Source organism: Bos indicus, chromosome 18, assembly GCF_029378745.1.
Source record: "Bos indicus isolate NIAB-ARS_2022 breed Sahiwal x Tharparkar chromosome 18, NIAB-ARS_B.indTharparkar_mat_pri_1.0, whole genome shotgun sequence".
Taxonomy (NCBI): domain Eukaryota; kingdom Metazoa; phylum Chordata; class Mammalia; order Artiodactyla; family Bovidae; genus Bos; species Bos indicus.
Window position 1 is genome coordinate 35,914,859 of NC_091777.1, and position 20,697 is coordinate 35,935,555.

A 20,697-nucleotide genomic window follows, 5' to 3' on the forward strand; every position below is an offset into this window, starting at 1 on the left:
GCTGGACCGGCGGCGCGGCGCGGGCCGGCGGGAGGCGTATTCTGGGCACGGGGCGCTGAGTTAGGCCGGCCGTGCCGGGCGGCAGTAGTGGGAGGCCGCCCAAGGCCTCGCGCGGCGCCGCCCGTCGAGGGGCGGGCGGCGGCAGACAGACCCGACCGTCGAAAAGCGCAGGAGGCCGGTGGGCCGGGTCGGGCCGCGCGGCGCAGCCATGCCTGGATTTACGTGCTGCGTGCCGGGCTGCTACAACAACTCGCACCGGGACAAGGCGTTGCACTTCTACACGTTTCCCAAGGACGCTGAGCTGCGGCGCCTCTGGCTCAAGAATGTGTCCCGTGCCGGCGTCAGCGGGTGCTTCTCCACCTTCCAGCCCACCACGGGCCACCGTCTCTGCAGCGTTCACTTCCAGGGCGGCCGCAAAACCTACACTGTGCGAGTCCCCACCATCTTCCCACTGCGCGGCGTAAACGAGCGCAAAGTAGCACGCAGACCCGCGGGGGCCGCAGCCGCCCGCCGCAGGCAGCAGCAGCAGCAGCAACAGCAGCAACAGCAACAGCAGCAGCAGCAGCCGTCGCCGTCCGCTTCCACTGCCCAGACCACTCAGCTGCAGCCTAACCTGGTATCTGCTTCTGCGGCTGTGCTCCTCACCCTTCAGGCCGCTGTAGACAGCAGCCAGGCTCCAGGAACCGTGCCGCCGGTGCCCACCACTCCCACGGGAGAAGACGTTAAGCCCATCGACCTGACGGTGCAAGTGGAGTTCGCGGCCGCAGAGGGCGCAGCCGCCGCCGCCGCTGCGTCGGAGCTAGAGGCTGCTACAGCAGGGCTGGAGGCCGCCGAGTGCCCCATGGGCCCACAGTTGGTGGTGGTGGGCGAAGAGGGCTTCCCTGATACTGGCTCCGACCACTCGTACTCGTTGTCGTCAGGCACCACGGAGGAGGAGCTCTTGCGCAAGCTGAACGAGCAGCGGGACATCCTGGCGCTAATGGAAGTGAAGATGAAAGAGATGAAGGGCAGCATCCGTCACCTGCGTCTCACCGAGGCCAAGCTCCGCGAAGAACTTCGCGAGAAGGATCGGCTGCTGGCCATGGCTGTCATCCGCAAGAAGCACGGAATGTAAACGAGTCCCTTTTTGGCCCTCCGGACTCCCAGATCCCTGCCAGCTTAGAGGGACCTGAGGCCACCGTTGTTGAACTCCCTCATACTCCTGGGGCACTGTTTGACAGTACTGAGGCTTAGGGCAGCTGGACTCTTTTGCTGGTGACCTAGTACCCTCTCATTTCCTCCTGAAGCAACGTCCTGAAGTCTGAGACTGCACTAGGGACACCAGCGGTTATGACTTTGTCTACCCATCCACACCTTCACTCCCTAACCCCAAGTTTATATTGCAGGTTCTGGTTAAGCAGAGGCTTCAGAACCACTGAACTTGAAACTTATCCCATAGGGATGCAGGTGGGATGCTGGAGGACTATGGCTTTGGGAAGACAACACCTTGAGTTTGGCTGGCAATCAGAGACAATTGTTGTGTGTGTAGTGATAAGAGATCCAAGTAACATCAGTTCTACTTTTTTGTGCTTTTCCTTCCCAGGTGCAGCCTGTGATTCTGATGGGGACTGGCAGATCTGTGCCTCAGCTTCCTAGGACTTCCCTCCCAGGAGGCCATCTACAAGGGGATCTAGGTGACCTGTTGATGGAAATCCAGCCTGCCAGGGACTTAGGTCTATCCTGTTATGTTTGCTACTGGTTACAAATTCTATTTTCTGTACAATTAGTCAGACTAAAGTTTTCACTGTGTTTGTTTGGCAAAACGAATTAAACAGAAAATAAGGTTTTTATTTGGGTCTCGCCATTTTATTTTTATAAGGACTCAGCTCAGGATCCTTGAAACGTGGGCAGATGGACTTCCTGATAGGCCTCCCCCTTCTCCGCCTTGGTCTCGAGGACAGGCTGACCCTGGGAGTAGAGATGCTTCAGTGACCAGGTTTCTCCATAAAGGGGCTCTAACCCTCATAAGGTCTTCTCAGAGTTCCAACGCATACTGAAGAGTTTGGAAATTGCACCAAATGGTCCTGGTTTGCCCATGGGTTAGCTCCCTGTGTGCTTTCAACTGGGGGAAGAATCAACTGAGAACTAAGCTGAATTGTGGCACTTCCTGGGGGTTTTGAATTCCTTAAGAATTTTCAGCTGGAATTGAATTTTGCTCACTATTCTCCCTTAGGCCTAGTACAGTGTCTGGCACACATGGGCATACAGTTACTTACATCAGTGAAGACCACAGCTGGAGCCAGCCATGGGTTCTTACAAGGAATACGGATACCTTTGAACTTGGTGCACTTTCATTGTGAAGGAGGTGGATCCTCAGAGGAATTTAAGGATGAGTTGGGATCTGTCATCTCTTGACTCATTTTCTTCGCTGTTAGCATCTTTATTTAGACTGGATGTTGTAGTGACAAGGTGACATTTTTATCTGTGGTTCCAAGTCATTTAGCCGAAAGCTGGCAACAAATGCCTTTAAAGCTAGCAGTGTTTAACATGGGTATTGGGGCACAAATGATACTTACTGGGCTCCATAAAACATGATTCTTTTCTCTGTTACTTATGGAAAAAGCCACTTACCTGGGGGCTTTCCCTGTAGTTTCGAACTAGAATGACTCTAAAATATCCCTCCAGTCTCTGCTGTCCTTCTGACCCCTTGGCATTGACAAGTGTCTGTTGGGGAGGAGAAGTGGGAGATAGGTTGTGCAGGTGCCTAGTTGGGGAAAGGACTGTATGTCTCCCTTCCTGGGGTTAGGTCTGGCTGGTCATAAGGTGGTGGAAGCACAGTAGTACCCTTCCAGGCCAGCAGGGACTGTAGCCCTTTATGGGCAGGTGTTGGGTCACTCACTCCGCTGTCCCCACCCGCCTTCATTAGGAGTGAGGATTTTCCCAGGCTCCAGCCATGCTCCTTAGTGTATCATTTAGCTCCTGTTTGCTGAAGGGATTTAAGACTTTCAACTTTGGGTCTCTTGAACCTCTCAGCGGCACTCCCAGGACAGAGTGAGAAGAGCCAAACTGGTCAGGATTCGCTAGTGTCTGGATATGATGAGCACACAGTCTCTGGGGTGTTTTATCTTCTAGAAGGGAGGAGAACAGCTCAGAGCAAGGGAGGCCCTAGATACACCACAAGCAGGGCAATGCAGTCTCCCGGACTGAGTAATAAGAGAAGAATCTAGTCAGGCAAAATAATACAGATCTGGGATTTAATGAACAGAAGCCTGGTCTGGTCTTACCAGCCATCCCCAGGTGGAGGGGTGGGGGTGATGGTGAGGATCTGTAAAGGTATAAAATTTCTGGACGAACAGGAGTACTGAGCCATCTCTGACTAGGAGAAACCTTGTCTCTATAAACTTAACCTGTGGTCCCCTGGCTTAGCTGCAGAATCCCAGCAGGCCTGACCGAGACACACGTTACTTCAAATGTTTGTGTTACCCAGGAAACGACAACGAAAATGGGCTTTGAAAGAAAAGAGTAATGGGCGGGAGGGAGATTATGGACAATTTAATCGCTTAAATCACGGGGAAGGTTTGGGCGCACCAGTTGTTTATCTTTTTTCATTAATAAAACCAAGATTCTTAGCTGCCCTGCCTGATGCAAAACCCAACAACAAAAAACTTGTGAGAATGCTTTGTACACCCTAACTGCAGAAATCTAAGAGTAAGCTTGTTTCCAGCCCAGGAAAGCCTCGCTTGCTTGAAACCAGCTTTGGGTCCAACTTGCACCCGATAGGGCGCAAGAATGTTGGGACAACAGAAGCTGTGGGTTCCGCCCCGGGTAGCCTTGGAGCCCCACTCGGAAGAGCCGCAGGGGCGGCCACAGCACCAAAGGGGAGGGGGGTTTGCGAGCGGAAACAGCTCAGGGGCCCAGGGAGGGGCGGCTAGGCCAGTTTGAGAACAGGCCGAGCTCCCACGGAGGCGGGGCCAACACCGAAAGGCCGCGAAAGCTGGGCGGGGCCGGACCAGCTGGGACTTGGCGACAACCGAGGCCTGACCCCAGCCTGGCGCCAAGCTCGGGTGTTCCAGAGGCTTCCGCTAGACCACAATTCTCAGGGGCTCGCCCCGGCGGCCTCCCTCCCTAACTTAGCCTCACCTCCCGCGCTGCGGGCCGTGTCTGGGCCTCGGCGAATAGGACGTCGGGAATGGTAGTTTTCTCCCAGCGCACCTATACCAGAAAAGAGCACGAGGAGGACTGCGTTTCCCAGAGTGCAGCGGGGTGGCAAGGGAAGGCAGGGGGGAAGGGACAGTCGGTCGCAGACCGCGCTGGGTTGCCGCCGCTGTTGCCGCCATCGTGCCAGCCCCTCGGGTGAGTGTCGGGGCTAGCGCGCCGGGGCTGGGGCTGGGCCGCAGGAGCTGTGCTCCGGGTCGCCTGGAGCTTCTGCTGCAAGTCCCCGGGCGGCCCCTCCCCTACCCCCCCCCCCCCGGCGGCCCCAAAGCCGCGCGGGGCCGGGGCCATGTGTCGCGCGCGGCTCCGCCTCCCGCCGGTCCTCTGAGGCGGCGGCCGGGGGAACGCAGAGGAAGCCAGGAACCTATTTCGGGCGTACCGTGCAGGTGGCAGGCACACTGGACCGCTCCGAAGCCAGGCCTTTTTCTCTGGTCTGGACCACCCAGATGGGGCGCTCCGGGCCCCGCCCCGTCTGGCCTAGCCAGGCCTGCCCGAGTCCCGCAAACTGCAGGCAGGCTAGCGGGCGGACCCCATCCCCACGTCCTGCCGCCAGCCCGCCAAGGATTCGGGGATGGGTAGACGCCACCCAGCCCGTTCCGGAGTCAGCATTGGGTAAGGGCGCCCGCGTGCAGCAACCCTACCCTCCTCCGGTTCTGAACCACGGCTCGGCTAGGATGTAGGTGAGCGCTCACTTGCTTTTTTGCCGGCTGAGAGTGCACGAAACCTATCTCCCACTCCGGAACTCATGCGTAGGTTCTTCTGCGTGGAGGGCAGGGTCAAGGAATCTGCCGCGGGAGGGGGTTCCACATGGGACTTAACCCCCAGCAGCCTTGGAGAATCTGGCCTGAGGAGACGAGGCGGCTCCGGACTCGTAGGCTCAGCCCCCGCCCTTCTTTCTATCAGTGACCAGACCTCAGTCGTGGGTGGGTTGGCCGGCTGTGTTAGTGGAGGGAGGGAGGGAGGAAGCCAAGGAGGTGAAGCTGAATATGTGAGCCTCCAACACATTGTTAGATATCTTCAGTACAGCCTAATCCTCCCATCTGCTGCTCCCAGAGTCGTCTGCCCTTCTTCATAGAGGAGGATGATTCCATGAGGGTGGTAACAATAAGGTGGGGTTTGATGGAGGGGAAGGCACAATCCAGGTGTGAGGTCGGTGAGCCTAATGCCAAACGAGGCTGGGCTGCAAGCGACATTGGGGGAGGGGCACTTTTGGGCTGTGAGGCCCTTTGAAGCCTGGGTGGCAGAACTAGGGCTGGAGACTGCAGAAAGTCAGGCTTCCCTCTCTTGCTTGCTCATTCATCCAACATTCAGAGCGACCTCTGAATAGGCAGAAAGCTGGTTGGGCCTTGGGAAATTGCCTTTAATGAAGGCACCGGGTCTCCATTGAGTTCTGGAGGAAGGGGAGTAGCTAGCCATAGAGCGGTCCTCAGGCTGGTTTTGGGAAGGCCCTTCCTGACTGAGTGATGATAAATTAAGGGACAAGTCCAGAGAAGACCATGGGATATGGGGAAAAGACAGTTTGTCAAGCCTTGAATTTTCTGACCCAATGCAGCTAATGAGCCACAGTTCTCCCAGGTACTAAAGAAGCAGCCAAGTCTTTGCACACCTGGCCTCAGCAGCAGGCAGGTCTCTTAGGAGAGTTGAGTTAAGCCCATGATGCACCACCCTTGGAAATTTTTTTATTTTTCCTTTTCTTGAATATTTCCCCAGGTAGTATTTTTCTGGTCACTGAACTCAAGCCTTGGAATTTTTCTTGCAGTTGCATTTTAAGTCCCCGCTGTTAAGGTTAAGAAGGATAGGCAAGGATCTGTCTAGATCTCCTCACCAGGCCTGCTTTCTCCTTGTCTTTCTCTTTCTCCTAGTTCACATCCTAGCCTACGAGCGTGAACTAGTCAGGTTCATTCAACAGGCTCAGGAGAGGCCTGGTTTGCTCATGGAGGTGGGCAACAAGGAGGGACTACCCCCAGGACACACGTAGGGTCAGTGTGATTGGATGTCTTCGTGCCATAAGCAGTTGTTTCAAGATCTTGAGATTGTCTGGGTTGCTTCTTTCTAGGACACCGGTGTCAGGTGAGTTAGGCTTTATGGCTATGGATTAGTTCACAGATTCCAAAGCCCTAGGTGACTTGATCACAAGGGTTTTCTTTGAGGTCAAAATGCTGTTGTTCTTTCTCATAGGTTACCTGGGAGGGGGAGGGATTCAGGTCCCTCCTTCTCATTCCACACCTTAAGTTCCGTATAACTTCTGTGTCTGGGGTCAATCATGTGGCCATTGCTACGCATCCTGACCCCCATAAGTCCTTGACCTTTCTGGAATTTGGCAAGCTGTCTGCATCTCAGAGCTCAGAGATAAGAGGAGAACACCGAGGTTGTCCACAATCAGTATGCACCCTCTCTAGTCTTGTAACGCTGACTTGGGTGGTGGGGCCTGGCCTGGGACAGTCAGGATATGGCTGCGTAATAAAGGGTCAGGCTGTGAGGAGACTGGGTTCTCAACCAGCTCAAAACTATGTCCCTTGGTGACATGGAACTCACCTCTCTGAGTCACATTTCACTTTATTCTGACTTTCCAACTGGTGGGTTGGGATGGAAATAATGATTTATGTAAAAGAATGCTCAAATTTTAGGATTGGAAGGCACCTTATATCAAAAAATTCTAGAATCCCTTTACTGAGGCATTAGTATCTTGCTTGAATTATTTTTTTCTCTTGTCTCACCAATGATGCATTTTACTCAGCCACCATTCTTGTGGCCCTTTTCTGTATGTCAGGCTCTGGGCAGAAGCTGGAGGTAGAGTAATGAGTTCCTACCAAGTCCCAGTGCTGGGAAAGGAGGTCACAGTAGTCAGGGAGACAGAATGTTGCTATTATGTATTGAGGTCTAAGTTGAAGAGACCCACAAGGGACTCTTGGCCCTTTGCAAAAGGTTGGGGTGAGGGGGGCTTCTGAGTGACAGAGTAGAGGCTGTTACCGAAGAGTAAAGGCTGTTAGTGTGCCCACTCTCCTTTCCAGGGCCTGAAGAAACCATGGAGCAAGGTATCCCTCAGGATGCTGGGCCCAGGAAGGTCTGGGATCCCTTGAGCAACTTGGCCGTCACCACTCCAAATTGCTGTTGCTATTGAGTCTAGATAGATCTTCTGTCACCAGCTCCTCGTCTCTCAGAGGTCTCTGCTGGGTGTTCTCCCAGTACCTGAGAATCTAACCAGCATTTTGTGGTCCATGACCTCCTTCCCTGCCTGAACCTGGCTTGGTGCCTTCTACCTCTTTGACTGAGACCTTTCAGGTCACTTATTCAAGTGCCCAGTGCTCTTGGAATGATACCTATCAGGACATCTTTTCAGAGTGAAACAGGCGCCGTCCCCAGAAGTGAAAGGGAGTAGTACTTTTGGAGACTGGGGAGTGAATCCAAAAAGTTCTCCACAGGGTGGACATTGAATCTTAGGCAGGATTTCTGTGGACAGCTTGAGCTGAACCTCCTGATGGGCCTGTTTTTAAAGTTAGTATTTTTTTTTTCTGATGGGCCATGAGAATGTTTGTATGTGAGGGGTTGGGTTTGCGTGGTATTGCAGAAGACTTGAGAGTCCTTTGGCCTACTAGGAGATCAAACCAGTCAGTCCTAAAGGAAATCAACCCTAAATATTCATTCGAAGGACTTTGCTGAAGCTGAAGCTCCAGTACTTTGGCCACCTGATGTGAAGAGCCAACTCATTGGAAAAGACCCTGATGCTGGGAAAGATTGAGGGCAGAAAGAGAAGGGAACGGCAGAGGATGAGATGGTTAAACAGCATCACAGACTCAAAGACGTGAATTTGAGTACACTCCTGGAGATGGTGAAGAACAGGGGAGCCTGGTGTGCTGCGGTCCATGGGGTCGCAAAGAGTCAGACACCAGTTAGCAACTGAGCAACAACGCCTTCCCCAATTTTGAGATTTTGTGATTTCTTGCTTTGACCACATATGGCAGGAGTTCCTGAAGATTCTTCCTGAGGGAGGTGCTAGCGTGCGGGTTATCCCTGCAGTGGCTCCAGCAGTGACCGACGCTGCTGGTCAGCACCCGTACCACCAGGTCTGGGTGGCACCATCTCCATCCTCACTCTGTCAGCAGAAATGTGTCTTCCTGGTAGGAATCATTTGTTCAGGTCTGACTGTGACTCAGGAAGGTGGCCAGGGAAGAGGGACACAAGAGGACTGGGGTTGGTCCTTGTCACTACCCTGGGCCTTTATTTATTGCTGGTACCTGCTATATGCCAACTCCTTAAGCACTCAGGCTGGAGAAGGGTCTACCCTGCGAAGGAGAACCTCCTCTCATGAGAGAGATGCGTCCAAGGAACCTGGGAACTGAGGGTTGTTTGCCTCAGTAAACAGGGGATTCAGAAATGTTTGTTTCCTAAAGCCTCAGGTACTCCGTCAGAGCCACTGGGTCTCTCCAGGGCAGAAACTGCAGCCCCCTGGAAGGACATCTGTATAGAGATATTGGTTCCACTTGCAGAGGTGGTTCAGGCCCAGGTCAATACACGGTCTCATTTGCAGGTTGTACACCTGCTGTGACAGGCTGAGCATGCACTTAAAGGGTTTCCCTTCTGACGGGCTTAGAGCTTGCCAATTTCAAAGGGGAAGAAAAAGCCTGGGCTCCATTCTTCGTTTTTCCATCTACGCTTCTTGCTACTTGACATGGGCTCTCAACTATTCCAGTCCAGGCCAATTTTGTAGACATTTTCATGCCGGCTATGCCCCAGTGGCCTTGCGTGGTCTTGAATTCTTAGCCTCTCAAGAGTCTTGGTTTCATCTACAAAGTTGCAGTAATCATACTAGCTTTACAGAACTGAGAGGCTGGAATGAGAGAAGACGTGTATGTAATAACTGTTTGGTTTACAGGGCTTTGACTGATGGTACACGAAATATCAAGTTCATGGATGGGAACTGTCTAGGCCAGGGCCCCAGAGATCCCTGAACCACCTCAGAAAGGGGGCTACTCAGGAACTGAGTATGGGCAGAGCAGAGGGACTAGAATGCAGGTCTCAGGATTCAGCTTCTGGGCCAACCAGGGCAACCTGACGCCTCTGGAGCCCTCTCCAAGTAGAAGAGGAGAAGGCCCTTAGTGTGCTGGGGGCACCTAGACCTCAGGGGTCTGCCCCGGGAAAGGGTTCTGTCCTGGGCAGCGGACTTTGGCTGCTGTCTCTCCCAACTGCAGGCGAGTGAGTGGTGAACGAGGCTGTTGCCAGTCCTGGGTCAAGGCTGTTCCTTCGTGTGGTGTCCTATAGGAGGCTGAGATAACCCTCCTTCCCAGCTCTTGACCCAGTGTTCACCTCGTACCTGCCAGCTGAGTCCTGCTTTATATCCGCAGTTGATTACCCCGAACATCCTCATAATTACTGATGAAGACAGGGTCTGAGGGTCCTGCCATGTGGGAGAGGAGGAGCAGACTAGCGGCCAGGCCTTTGATGGCGTGGTCCTGTGCCTCCTCTTCAGCCACAGTTGTCCCTCAGGTGATCAGAACCTTGGGAATTGGGGTGGGAGGGAGGGGCCAAGCACCACTAACACACACCTCAGACAGATGGCTGGGTGGAAGGCAAAGGATTGTTTCCTGACAAATTGGACAGAAGGTGTGGGTGGAGGTGAAGTGGGTCACCTGGCCACTTAAATTGAACAGGGTTTTCCCAGAACACACTTCTCCAGAGAAGAGGGCCTAGGTGAGGCACCTTGCAGACAGGGACAGGGGTACCCCAGTCAGGGAGAGGGACCACTAACATATATGTAAATGTGATAATCTCATGCAGTGACAAGTGCTAAGAAGATGAAGCAGGATGATGAAATGAGTACCCGGGAGGCCACTTGAGACTGAATGGTCAGGGAAGGTGTCTATGAGGAGGTGACCTTTGAGTGGACACACATGTGACGAGGAGCTAGACACATGAAGGAGGATCTGGATACATCTGGGAGGAAGGATGATCCAAGCAGAAGGATCAACAGTTGCAGAACCCTCCAGTGAGAACAGGCTCAAGATGTTCCAGAAATAGGAAAATGCCCAGAGTGGCTGCAGAGGATGGGGAGGAGTGGGTGGCCAGAGATGAGGTTGGATAGCTGGGAGGCCAGGTTACCCTGGACCTTGAAGGCAGGATAAATGGTTGAGATTTTGTCAGTGGAGAATGGGAAGGCTGCTGCACAGGATACACACTACTCTTCAGATCAGTGTCTTCCCCTCTGGTTGTAGTCCACAACGTTCCCTCTGTCTAGTCCACGCCTGTGCTCTGGGTTTAAGCCAAAGTTGTCTGTCAGTTCTACCTGTCGGAATCCTTCCCAGCCTCTGCTTCAGGGCCCTTGAGACCTAGCAGACAGTAGGTATGAAGGTCGTAGTGCTGAGTTGGTATGAGTTCAAGGATCACATTATAAGATCACAGATAAGAACATAGATCACACATCTGGTGTTCCCTGTGGGCCTCAGTGATAGGCCATCCAACATGAACATCCTTCTGTTTGAAAGTGTGGAGTTAGTAATGAATGTCCTCTTCCTCTTTCTCGTCACTCTTCTGACCCCAGTCGTGCCCTAGATCCAGCTAGGCCCACATTTATCTCTGCTTCGCTGAGATGGTGGAATGGGGTTGTGACTTTGAAGGTTTAGGAAAAGCGTGAGATCATCCCCCATGAAAACATCCATTGTTTAGTGTGGCAGTCTGCCTGGTGCCTTTGTTTGGAGGCAGAAGCCCTGGTTCAAGCCTGTCTTGCCCCTTTCATAAAAAGCCAAGGTTAGAGATCAGGGCTTTAGCCCTACGTGTCATTCGTTTTTATCTCCAGACCAGTTGTCACTGGAAGTCTTGGTCCTGGAGCCCACTAAGCCTGGTTCCATCCAGTTCCACCATTTATTAGGCTCGTGACCTTGAGCAAATTTAGCTGACCTTGCTGGGCCTTGTTTTGCTCATCTCTAACATTGGAGTTGACTCACAGGGTGTTAGAACAAAATGCATGTAAAGCCATGAGCACATTTCTACACTGAATACGCATTAGTGAAAACGAGACATCAGCTGGACACTACTGTTTCGAGTTTCAAAATACTGGAAACTCTGACCCAGAATTTGAGGAGCAAAATGAACGGTTTTTTTTTTTTTTCTGTTACCCAGTGGGATCCCCTGGGCCAGAGCTTTTAACCTGATGTGTATGACAGCCTCAGGGACTATGAACTACTTGAAGTCAGTGACAAGACTGGGGCATCTCTGCCTCTGTGTGGATTGATTGGGAGCGGGCCACAGTGTATGAGACATTCTTAGAGAGTCTTTGCACCCACAGAGACCTAAGGGTCAGTGAAGGCTGATACTCAGTGGGTGAGAGGTCACCGAGATCATTTCTGCTCCTCGAGGAGCCTGGCCTCAGTCAGCCTGAGTGAAGCAGGAGGCGGTGGTCAGCGGCCCTCTCTGAAGAGCTGTAGGAGAAGCTGTCATGAAGGTCAGTCCGCAGTCTCACGCGAGGCTGCCCATCAGCCTTGCATTGTGTTTCTTTCCAGGCTATTCTTTCCACAGTAAATATATTAGAAGCAAGGCCGGGGCTGTCTGGCCATCCTGGGGAACCCCCAGTCCAGCCACCCCTCCTCTGTGTCCCATGGGGATGGGAGGTGGCCCCCACACCCTGCTGCTTTTTCTAGGCTCAAGAATACCACCTCCCAACTACAGGGTGAAAGCTTTGTGGAAGATGTGGAGTCAGAAACTGGAAGTCCCATAGTTTACTGGACTCTGTGCTGGGAGATTGAGGGGGTGGGATGGGATGTGGCAAGAACCAAATGGGAACGCTCACAGCCCAGAGCCACAGTGGAGTGGGCCCTGGGTATGCCGATCCAGGCTTGCACGTGGTGTTGGAGGTCAACAGTTGAGTCTGCAAAGGAAGACCCAGATGGGAGGCATCTGAATGGTGACGTGAGGGGAGGGCAGGCATCCCAGCGGGAGGACTCACCTGTGCAAAAACCCCGGGAGCAAACTCTGAAGTTCCGGTGTGTTTAGCTGTGGTGCTGGATTGAGGCGGGAGAGAATGGCTGAGGAGTTAGGGATAGGTGTGGATAGCCACCTGTGGGCCTTCAGGTGTTTGACCTTGAACCCAAGGATGAGGGGTTTGTAGGGGAGGGACATGGCCAGCCTTGTGGCTTAGAACTCAAGGACGCAAAATTAGCAGAAAATAAGCAGTGACCTTAACCAGAGAACTCAGGATCAGCACTGATGTGCTGGGCAAGTTGGGGCCACAGGCTGAACCTTGGTTTTTCCACCTGTAAAGTGGGCTGACGGTGAAATCAACCGCATGATTACTACACAGAGGTGAACACATCAGGGTCAAGCAAGCCTTGAACAAGGTTGCTGTGAGCTTCAGAGGCACCACTTGACATTGCTAAAGCAAAGTCTTCAATCCACATAGCTTTGAAGGTTCCTGCTCACCCTTTGTGAATAGTCCTGTCCCTCAGGAGAGCTCCCTTTGCCCTGCCCCCTCCACCCGGCCAAAGGGCTCTTCTGTCCCTTTATCCCTCCTACCTCTTTACTCCACCTCTGCTTCTGCCAAGTCGTTTTTGTGTTAGAAACTTATCACACCATTAAGAACAATGTTGAGAAAGGAAAAAACACCTCACTTCCTTCACCTCAGTGTCCCACCATATGGCGCCACTTTTCTTTGGATAGCTTCTAGTCTTATTTCCCCTCACCCTCCATCTCCCGCTTCCCGGTTTCCTGCCCTTATCTCTTGTGTCCCCAGGCACATGCTCATGTTTCTCCTGACTGGCACACTCCTTTAAGACCTTCTCTAAGGGCTGCTGAGAACAGAGGGCAAGATGGCCCTAGTTCATTCCTCCCTGCCCCAGAAGTCTTGGGGGGGCTCAGCAGGGCACCTTGGGAGTGTGATGTGGTGGGGTTGGGCTGCGATGGGTGAGTCATCTGGTGGAAGGGGCAGAGATGCGCAATGCCAGGCTCTTGTGCCTCCAGTGACCCGAGTTTGCATGTGGTGCTGTCACAGTCTCACCCCTTGAAAATGTGACCAAGACAGAGCAGCTGAGAGCAGCTGCGTATCCTGTGTTTTTCCCACTTGTTCTGTTTCTTGGCAGAGAGCAAGCTGGGACACTCCTTGTCCCAGGCAGGCGCCGCTGGGCCCAAGCTTTCTCCTGTGCTTCTTTTAGACTTTCCTGGACATTTAGTCATCCCAGCACCGTGCTGCTATTTTTAGTGCCACCACCTCCTAGGGAACCTAAAATAAAGCTGGCTCAGCTTCCTGGCCCCTCATTGGCTGGAGCGTTGGTCACAGGCTGGGAGATTGGCTGAATTGGGCATAAGCTACTACCCACTTCCACTGTCCTTCCTCTGGTTCCTCTGGCCTAGGGTGAGGCCATAGGGACCAGAGCAAACCAGCACTAACCAAGCTGAGTCAAGAGCTTTACTAGGTTCCCTTAGTGAGACCCCACTGGCAACAGCAGGGTTTCACCCCCTTATAGAGAAGAGGGCTGAGGCCCTCAGGATGGCAGTGACTTGCATCAGATCCCACCACTACCAGTGGTTGTCTGCCGAGATCAAACCCACCTCCTTACAGCTTTGGTTCAGAGTCCTGTTATTAGGAGAGAGTGGGTGGGTTCCTGTGCAGTCAGAAACAGCTATAGAACAACAGAGGTCTGCTGTTGTGGGTCCTGCAGTGAGATGCGCTCCACTCTACTCAGGAGGAGCCTACCAAAGCCTGAGCGGCTCTTTCGTCTGGGGCTTGGATTTTTCATCTAGCAGCCTTGGATCCCTGATATCTGTAGCAGGGTGGGTTGGAGGGGGTACGGCTCCCCTCTTGCTCAGAGACCAGAGAGGGGCAGCCCTTCTGAGGGAGCCAGTGCTGGGATGGGGTGTAGAGACATGACTCATTTTCCCCTCCCAACCTTCCTTTGCCTTCCCAGCATTTCTGTTGTCGTCTGTGATCCTCTGAACTCATGGTCCCAGCTCTGCAGTTGGTAGATGTAACCCCTCTCGGTGATGAAATGATGTCATGTGGCCTCAAAGAAATAAACTTCCCCCTTAAGACAAAGTGAGGGAGGGTCACTTGCTGTCTTTGTTCCTCAAGTGGGACCTTGAGGAACCATTTCTCCCCACTCTGACCGGGTCTTCTACCTGCCAGTAAGGCCCTGGGGTAATGTTAAGGGCCTGAGTGCTGCAGTCGAAGACACTTGACTCAGACATCAGTAGTTCCTGACCTGCAAAGTGGGAAGAATAGCAGTAACTGGCTGTGCAGGTTGTTGAGAGGATTAAATGAAAAGGGGAGAGTGCTTAGCTCATCCTCTGTAGTACTTGCTCTGACTTTCCTTCATCCGGGCTCCCCCTTCAGGACCCATCCTTCTCTATGATCCTGACACCAGGAGGGTCTGAGTTGTCCATCTCTGGGCTCCCTGCACTTGTCTGTATTGAGGGATTGCTTATCAGTTCCCTGGGTCCTCTCCGTGTTCTCCAGGAGCACAGACCTCAGCAGAGCACTGCCTGCTCAAGGAGGTCTGGGAGGGGTGGGGGTCAGTGAAGAGACTGACTGGCTACCTGCTGCTTCCACGGTACCAACGCTTCCCTTCCTGTCTTGCTGGACTTACAGGTCTCAACGAGGCCGGGTGACGCTCCAGAATGGGAGACAAGCCAATTTGGGAGCAGATTGGATCCAGCTTCATTCAACATTACTACCAGTTATTTGATAATGACAGAACTCAACTAGGCGCAATTTATGTAAGTCTTCTGCTCTAGCACCAAAACGGGATTCCAGGGGATCAATTCAGATGTGGGGCCCGTGCCTCCAATTCACAAGTTCTGGCACCCCTCACTGGATTGGCTGAGCCCTTTTATCTGAGCTACTCTTCACGGGGTAGGGGGCTTAAGGCCTAGCCCAGCTCCCCAGGCCACATGGACCTTTCTGTCATCTTCTGCATGAGTGAGATTCTTAGGTAATCTAGTGGATCTACATGAGTGGTACCATAGGCAGCACTTTCTGGGCTCGCCCTTCCATGGTCCTGTGAGTGCCTCTGGTCCAGACCAGCACCGGTGGACAGAGGCTAGGGCTTCTGGTGCCCCCTGGAGGCAGCAGCTGTAAGAATCATCAGTGCACCTCAGATGGCTTCTGGAGGCCCCAGGTCCAGTGTCCTTTGAAGAGCTAAAAGCCCCTGAAAGCTCATGGGAGACGGGTGTTTCTTGAGTACTCCTTCTGTGTAGGCATTTTTTACTGCTATGTTAATGATGTTCATATATACCAAAATTTACTTGTATTTGACCCTGCCCAAGACAGAAATGTGATTGATCAAGCCACGCCTAGCAGGTCTGCCCAGGATAGAAGTGATAGGAGTCATCACGCACAGCCTTGCAGCTTGATGGGCTGTGGGCAAACTCCTCTGTCTCCCTCAAAAAGTCAGGGCCAGTTCAGACATTTTGAAGAAAAGAAAGGGATCTTAGCGGTGGAAGGCCACATCCGGCCCAGGTAATTGATTGTCATTATCACAGGTAGAGGGTTTTAAAAACTCAAACTGGCCTGACTGGGATCTTTGGCACTTCTTTCTTGTTGCTTTTGAAATCAATTAAAGCAGGTCTGACCCAGAGAAGAGTTAGCAACGTCTTTAAGGAGTACTTTATGTATGTCGTTTTATGGAAGCTCATCACGTTTTCCCTTTAAACATCAGGAAACAGATTGGGTGGGGGGGGGAGGTGGATAAAAAACTAGTTTGCCTAATGTCAGAGCTGCTGAGTAGCAGAGGCACTTTTGAGCTCTGGCCCAGGAGGCTCTGGTAGGAAAGATGGGGTGGGGAGGCAGTGAAGCTGTGGGTTACATGTTGATGGTTGGGAGGGTCCCAGGAGAGGCCTTGTCAGCCTCCACCCCTCCCTGACCCCATGGGAAGGGCCTCTGTGGAACTGACTCTGGGCTCTAGAGATGGTGTTGAACATAGATGTTTCCTAGTTCGTTCGTTCTTTTTTTTGTTCCAAGTTATTTCTGATGATTATTCTGGGACTGGTGCTGACCAACCAAACAACAGGATGGTTTTTGACTTGAGTCTTGGCCACATATGGCCAGCCTGGAGCTCATCCATATCAAAGGCCATACAACTTTTTGGATAAAAAGTGGGAGTTGAGCTTACTTATTAATAAGTTTGTGTTTTCTTACATAGTCTTTCAGAGCTTGGGCTCTGCAATGCTGGGGTGTAATTAAAGTTGTTAATCATCTGAAGTTTGGAAATTACCCTCCTTTCCCTTCTTTACAGACAGGGAAACAGACATGGACTCATGTTCCCCAAGCAGGACCCTTTTGGGGGTCTTTTCAGGGCCTCAGCGATATTCCTTGTGCTCTGAAGCTCTGACCCCAGATTTCCTGGTTTTCAGATTGATGCGTCATGCCTTACGTGGGAAGGACAGCAATTCCAGGGGAAAGCTGCCATTGTGGAGAAATTGTCTGTAAGTAAGGGCCAGGTCTGGGCTGCAGGCAGCTCCTTCCCCACCCTGCTGGCCACAGCCCACCACCTATTTTTTCTCTTGCAGAGCCTTCCATTCCAGAAAATCCAGCACAGCATCACGGCGCAGGACCATCAGCCCACACCAGACAGCTGCATCATCAGCATGGTTGTGGGCCAGCTCAAGGTAATGGTGCTGCTGCCTTGCAGCACCACTGTCCTGGTCCTCAGGGACACCCAGACAAGTGATGCCTGGAGCTTTTCAGCTCAGTACTCTAGCCATCAGCCACACGGGGTGATTTTTTAATTGCATGAAGTAAAATGAAATAAAATTAAAATGTAGTTCCTCAGTTGCATTAGTCATATTTCAAGTGCTCAGAGTTATTCGTGGCTGCCTATTGGACAGCACAAACATAAAACATTTCTGTTACTGCAACAAGTCCTACTGGAGAGCACTGGTATAAAGCCTTGGAAAAGGGACAGTGAGGTACAGGAACAGGATAGGGCTGTGATCCCAGCCACTGGGCCTTTGTACTGCCCCCAAGCTGTAGGGGAGCCTTCTGCAGGCAGCTGACCCTGAACTGGAGTCTATGCTACTATTCTCCAAGCTGGCTGCTGGCTCTTCCACCTGCTGAACAAAGCAGATTCTGGGAACTCCCGCTTCTCTTTGGATTTCTAGTTCTACTTCTCAAGACCTGTTAACCTCAAAGCTTTCCTGTGGTCCTTTGGTGCCTCTGCCCGTACACCCCACCCCCCTTCCAGGAACTCCTACTTGTTATACTCTAACAGACTGAAGATTTCCAAAAAGCCTCTCCTTCCCAAAGCAGGACAGATAAGCTGCCCCTTAACCAGGTTCCAGCCTCCTGAGCATGTGGCATCATGGTCCCCAGAATATGAGACCCACATGCCTTCTCCCTAGGCTAGGCAGGGCTTCCTGAGTCCAATACAAGGGTGGAGGGAAAGGGCGGCCCTCTAGGCCTCTCCACTGGACCTGGATGGACCTGCCTTTTGGCCTGGTTTTTCCTGTCAGTTTCTCCTGCCTGTTCAAGATACCCTGCCCAGAGAGTGTGCTCAGATAGGCCTTGGGAGTGAGGAGGTCTTTTCTGGGGTCTCAGGGCACACTTTCCCAGGCTGGGGTCATTAAGCAGTGCCTCTTCCACCTGGCTTCAAGTTCTTTCTGGTGTTTCTGTCCAACCCCCAAAAGACTGATTTGCCTCCTTGCTGATGATAATTCCTGGAAAAAACAGTGATGTTAGAAACACAGCTGGTTAGTTAGGCTTCTACCTCGACTAGGCCTCATCTGGGTGTTCTGCAGTTTGGCTGGAGGTCTCTCACCCTTTTTTTGTTGCAAATATTATATGTTACATGACAAGAAACAGATTACCTGATAGGGATGCATTAGTTTTTTTCTCTCTGCAGAGTTGTAATTGGTGTGAGCTTGGTTTTGAGCCTTTTCTCATGTACAAAGTCATTATTAGTAGTATCTTCTCATGGGTGGACTAACTAACATAATCAGACACTAAGACTGTTTAGTTTTTAGACTACCATGAGTTACATGATAAGCACCACAGAACTCTTTCAGATTGGTCACTTTTGCCCAGAAACATGAACTCAGAGGCGCTATGTGGTCTGCTATATTGCTGTAGCTAACTGGTGAGTTGTTCTGCAGTTTGAGTGTACATAGTATGAGCTGCCACCTCAAGTCCCCTTTGTGCCAAGTTCAATGTTACATACATTATGTCAGTTCACAATCACGAGTACCCTGGGCTCTCCTAGGATTTGTGTCCAAGATAGAAAGGCCTGATTGCAAAGTCAGCATTCTCCTCCAACTGAACACCCTTCCTGTTCCTTGGCCAACTTAACTGAACCATTTTTTTCTCTTCACAGGCCGATGAAGACCCCATCATGGGGTTCCACCAGATGTTCCTATTAAAGAACATCAATGATGCTTGGGTTTGCACCAATGACATGTTCAGGCTTGCCCTGCACAACTTTGGCTGACCTCCTCCCAGCCAGGCACTCATGCTGTTTCCTCCTCCCTCCTCTTCCCGATACTATTCACACTCCTCCAGATGCTCCAAATATCATTCACAAACGAGCAGGGCCGCGGTGGGCGTGGGCGCAGTGCGCTGCTGCTACCGAGGTGTTGTGCATGATGTTTGGATGCTAGACTAGTTGCATCTGACAGGAGAAGTTTGTGTTGTACCAGCGCATGCCTTGGAAAGACTTAAGTAATGCAAAAGGTTGTCTTTTTTTTTTTTTTTTAATCTACTGACAAGTTGCTCTAGTAACCCAAAGAAGTGAAGGAGAAAGCAGCTGCCTCACCGCCCAGATATTGATTTGTTCAGATGTTTCAATGCCTCATGATACAATAAAACCACGAAAATTTTCTTAACAGTTTAAATTGTTTGAATTAGTTGAATAGTGGGCTGGGCATCCATAACTACCCTGCCTCATTGGCTCTCTCATGTCTCACCATCCCACATCTACGCCCACTCAGCAATACCTGTTGCAAGGAGAAAACACCGAAGCAGCACTCTGAGCTCAGGCAGCACTCTGCACTCGCTTCTCTTAGAAGCCCTGTAGGGCATAGTGTTCCCTCCATCTGGCCTTGGAAAAGTGAGCTGCAGACAGGGAGAGCTCAGGTCTGAACGGAAGAGTCCCTTGAAGCCTCGGCAGTCAGTCCTGACATTTCCTGTGACCTCTACACTGGGTAGCGTCAGGGCTCTAATGACAGGTGAGATGATGCAGAATCCCACCGAAGATTGAAAAGCCTTGGCAAAAATGGCCCATTAGGTTCAGGCCCTCTGGACTGAGGGCTCAGCAGGACCAAGTATGAGCAGGCATTTGAGGGCGAAGGCCTTGTTCTAGCCACAGAAAGGTCAGTATCACATCCAGCATGCCCCGTAAATCCCCGGACAAGCAGAGGGCAGCTCTTACCCTGTACCATCTGCTTCGGATGTCACTACCAAAACGGGAGTGCCTCAAACAGCCAGCCTCCAATGCCCAGAGCCAGGCCCAGTTGGGTTGGAGTATAGATTTAAAACTGAAAGCATTCTGAGTTTGAGGGAATTCAGGTTGTAGGATTTCTCATGCCTGAGACCTCTGCAAGGCATCTCTAGGCCTTCTCCTATTCCCTCCCTGACCACAAACACAAACTCACACTACTATCCTCAAATCCCAGGAAATCTCAGCTGTTGGGGCAGTTTCTCCTCCTTAGTTTTGGGGACAGACTTTGCCTAGTATCAATACAAATCCAGCCCTTTAGCCCTGAGACTGGTGGTGTAAAACTGATGGCAAGGTAGCAACCACAGACCAGAACCAAACCCAGGATTTGGTCTGTTTACCTGTTTGGGGTTTTAGGATTGGTGAGGGCACCACAGCTTTGCCTGTTATGCACAGCCCCCTTCCCTCCTGCACTGTGGATGGAAGCCAGGAACTTCCTCAGACCCCCACTGGTAGCCTAGCTATGCTGGGCACTGGGCTGGATGGTGTGCTGTTTGAAATAACAGCATACTCAGGAGGTTTCAGTGGGACTAGTTTCTTGGCTGCTCTGTATTTGGGGGATAGAGGTTGGGGAGAGGTAGAAACCTGCTGCCTCTTAAACCACCCTGTATAAAATTTGCAATACAGCTTTTCCATGTACCTGTGCCTGAAATGTCTGCAATAAAGAAGTGTTTGTAAACCATGGTTTCTTTCTTTTTACCTGATGGTGCAAGGTCATGCAGAGGGATGCTGGGAGACATTAGGGAACAAGGTGATGTTTGTGGTGAGACCATCTCTGCCCTTGCAATTCCTGGGTCCGTGAATTAACAGGTCCCTTCAGACCTTCCCAGGTGGCTCAGTGGTAAAGAATCCGCCTGCCAATGCAGGTAGATGCAGGAGACAGGTTTGATCCCTGGGTCTAGAAGATCCCCTGGAGAAGGGAATGGCAACCCACTCCAGAATTCTTGCCTGGGAAATCCCATGGACAGAGGAGCCTGGCAGGCTATAGCCCATGGCGTCGCAAAGAATCGGACGCGACAGCACGCTCGCCCGCTCAGGCCTTGGGTTACACTGACCCACTTCCTAAAGTAGAAACCTAAATTTTTGCCAATTCAGCTTG

At 51.9% G+C, this 20,697-nt stretch overlaps 2 protein-coding genes across 3 annotated transcripts; both read left to right on the forward strand.

Annotated features, from left to right (window-relative positions):
• The first annotated feature begins 208 nt into the window (after window positions 1–208).
• On the forward strand, window positions 209–1,829 carry THAP11 (THAP domain containing 11). The gene has a single exon (XM_019978973.2). The coding sequence runs from the start codon at window positions 209–211 to the stop codon at window positions 1,112–1,114; it is 906 nt and encodes a 301-aa protein (XP_019834532.2). The 3' UTR covers window positions 1,115–1,829.
• Window positions 1,830–4,175: 2,346 nt separating this feature from the next.
• Window positions 4,176–18,996, forward strand: NUTF2 (nuclear transport factor 2). 2 transcript variants are annotated; one of them, XM_019979665.2, is made up of 5 exons: window positions 4,176–4,332; window positions 14,762–14,889; window positions 16,525–16,596; window positions 16,681–16,779; window positions 18,480–18,996. In XM_019979665.2, the coding sequence occupies exons 2-5, from the start codon at window positions 14,791–14,793 to the stop codon at window positions 18,591–18,593; spliced, it is 384 nt and encodes a 127-aa protein (XP_019835224.1). In that variant the 5' UTR covers window positions 4,176–4,332; window positions 14,762–14,790; the 3' UTR covers window positions 18,594–18,996. The 2 variants fall into 2 exon arrangements, with proteins under 2 accessions (XP_019835224.1, XP_070626910.1); XM_070770809.1 differs by lacking the exon at window positions 4,176–4,332 and adding an exon at window positions 4,852–4,871.
• The last annotated feature ends 1,701 nt before the right edge of the window (window positions 18,997–20,697 follow it).

Excerpts from the sequence above, each read along its gene's own strand:
- THAP11 (XM_019978973.2), top strand. The coding sequence starts at position 209 with ATGCCTGGATTTACGTGCTGCGTGCCGGGCTGCTACAACAACTCGCAC.
- NUTF2 (XM_019979665.2), top strand. The coding sequence starts at position 14,791 with ATGGGAGACAAGCCAATTTGGGAGCAGATTGGATCCAGCTTCATTCAA. Across the intron at positions 14,890-16,524 it reads CTCAACTAGGCGCAATTTAT|ATTGATGCGTCATGCCTTAC; the intron begins GTAAGTCTTCTG and ends CCTGGTTTTCAG. Across the intron at positions 16,780-18,479 it reads TGGTTGTGGGCCAGCTCAAG|GCCGATGAAGACCCCATCAT; the intron begins GTAATGGTGCTG and ends TTCTCTTCACAG.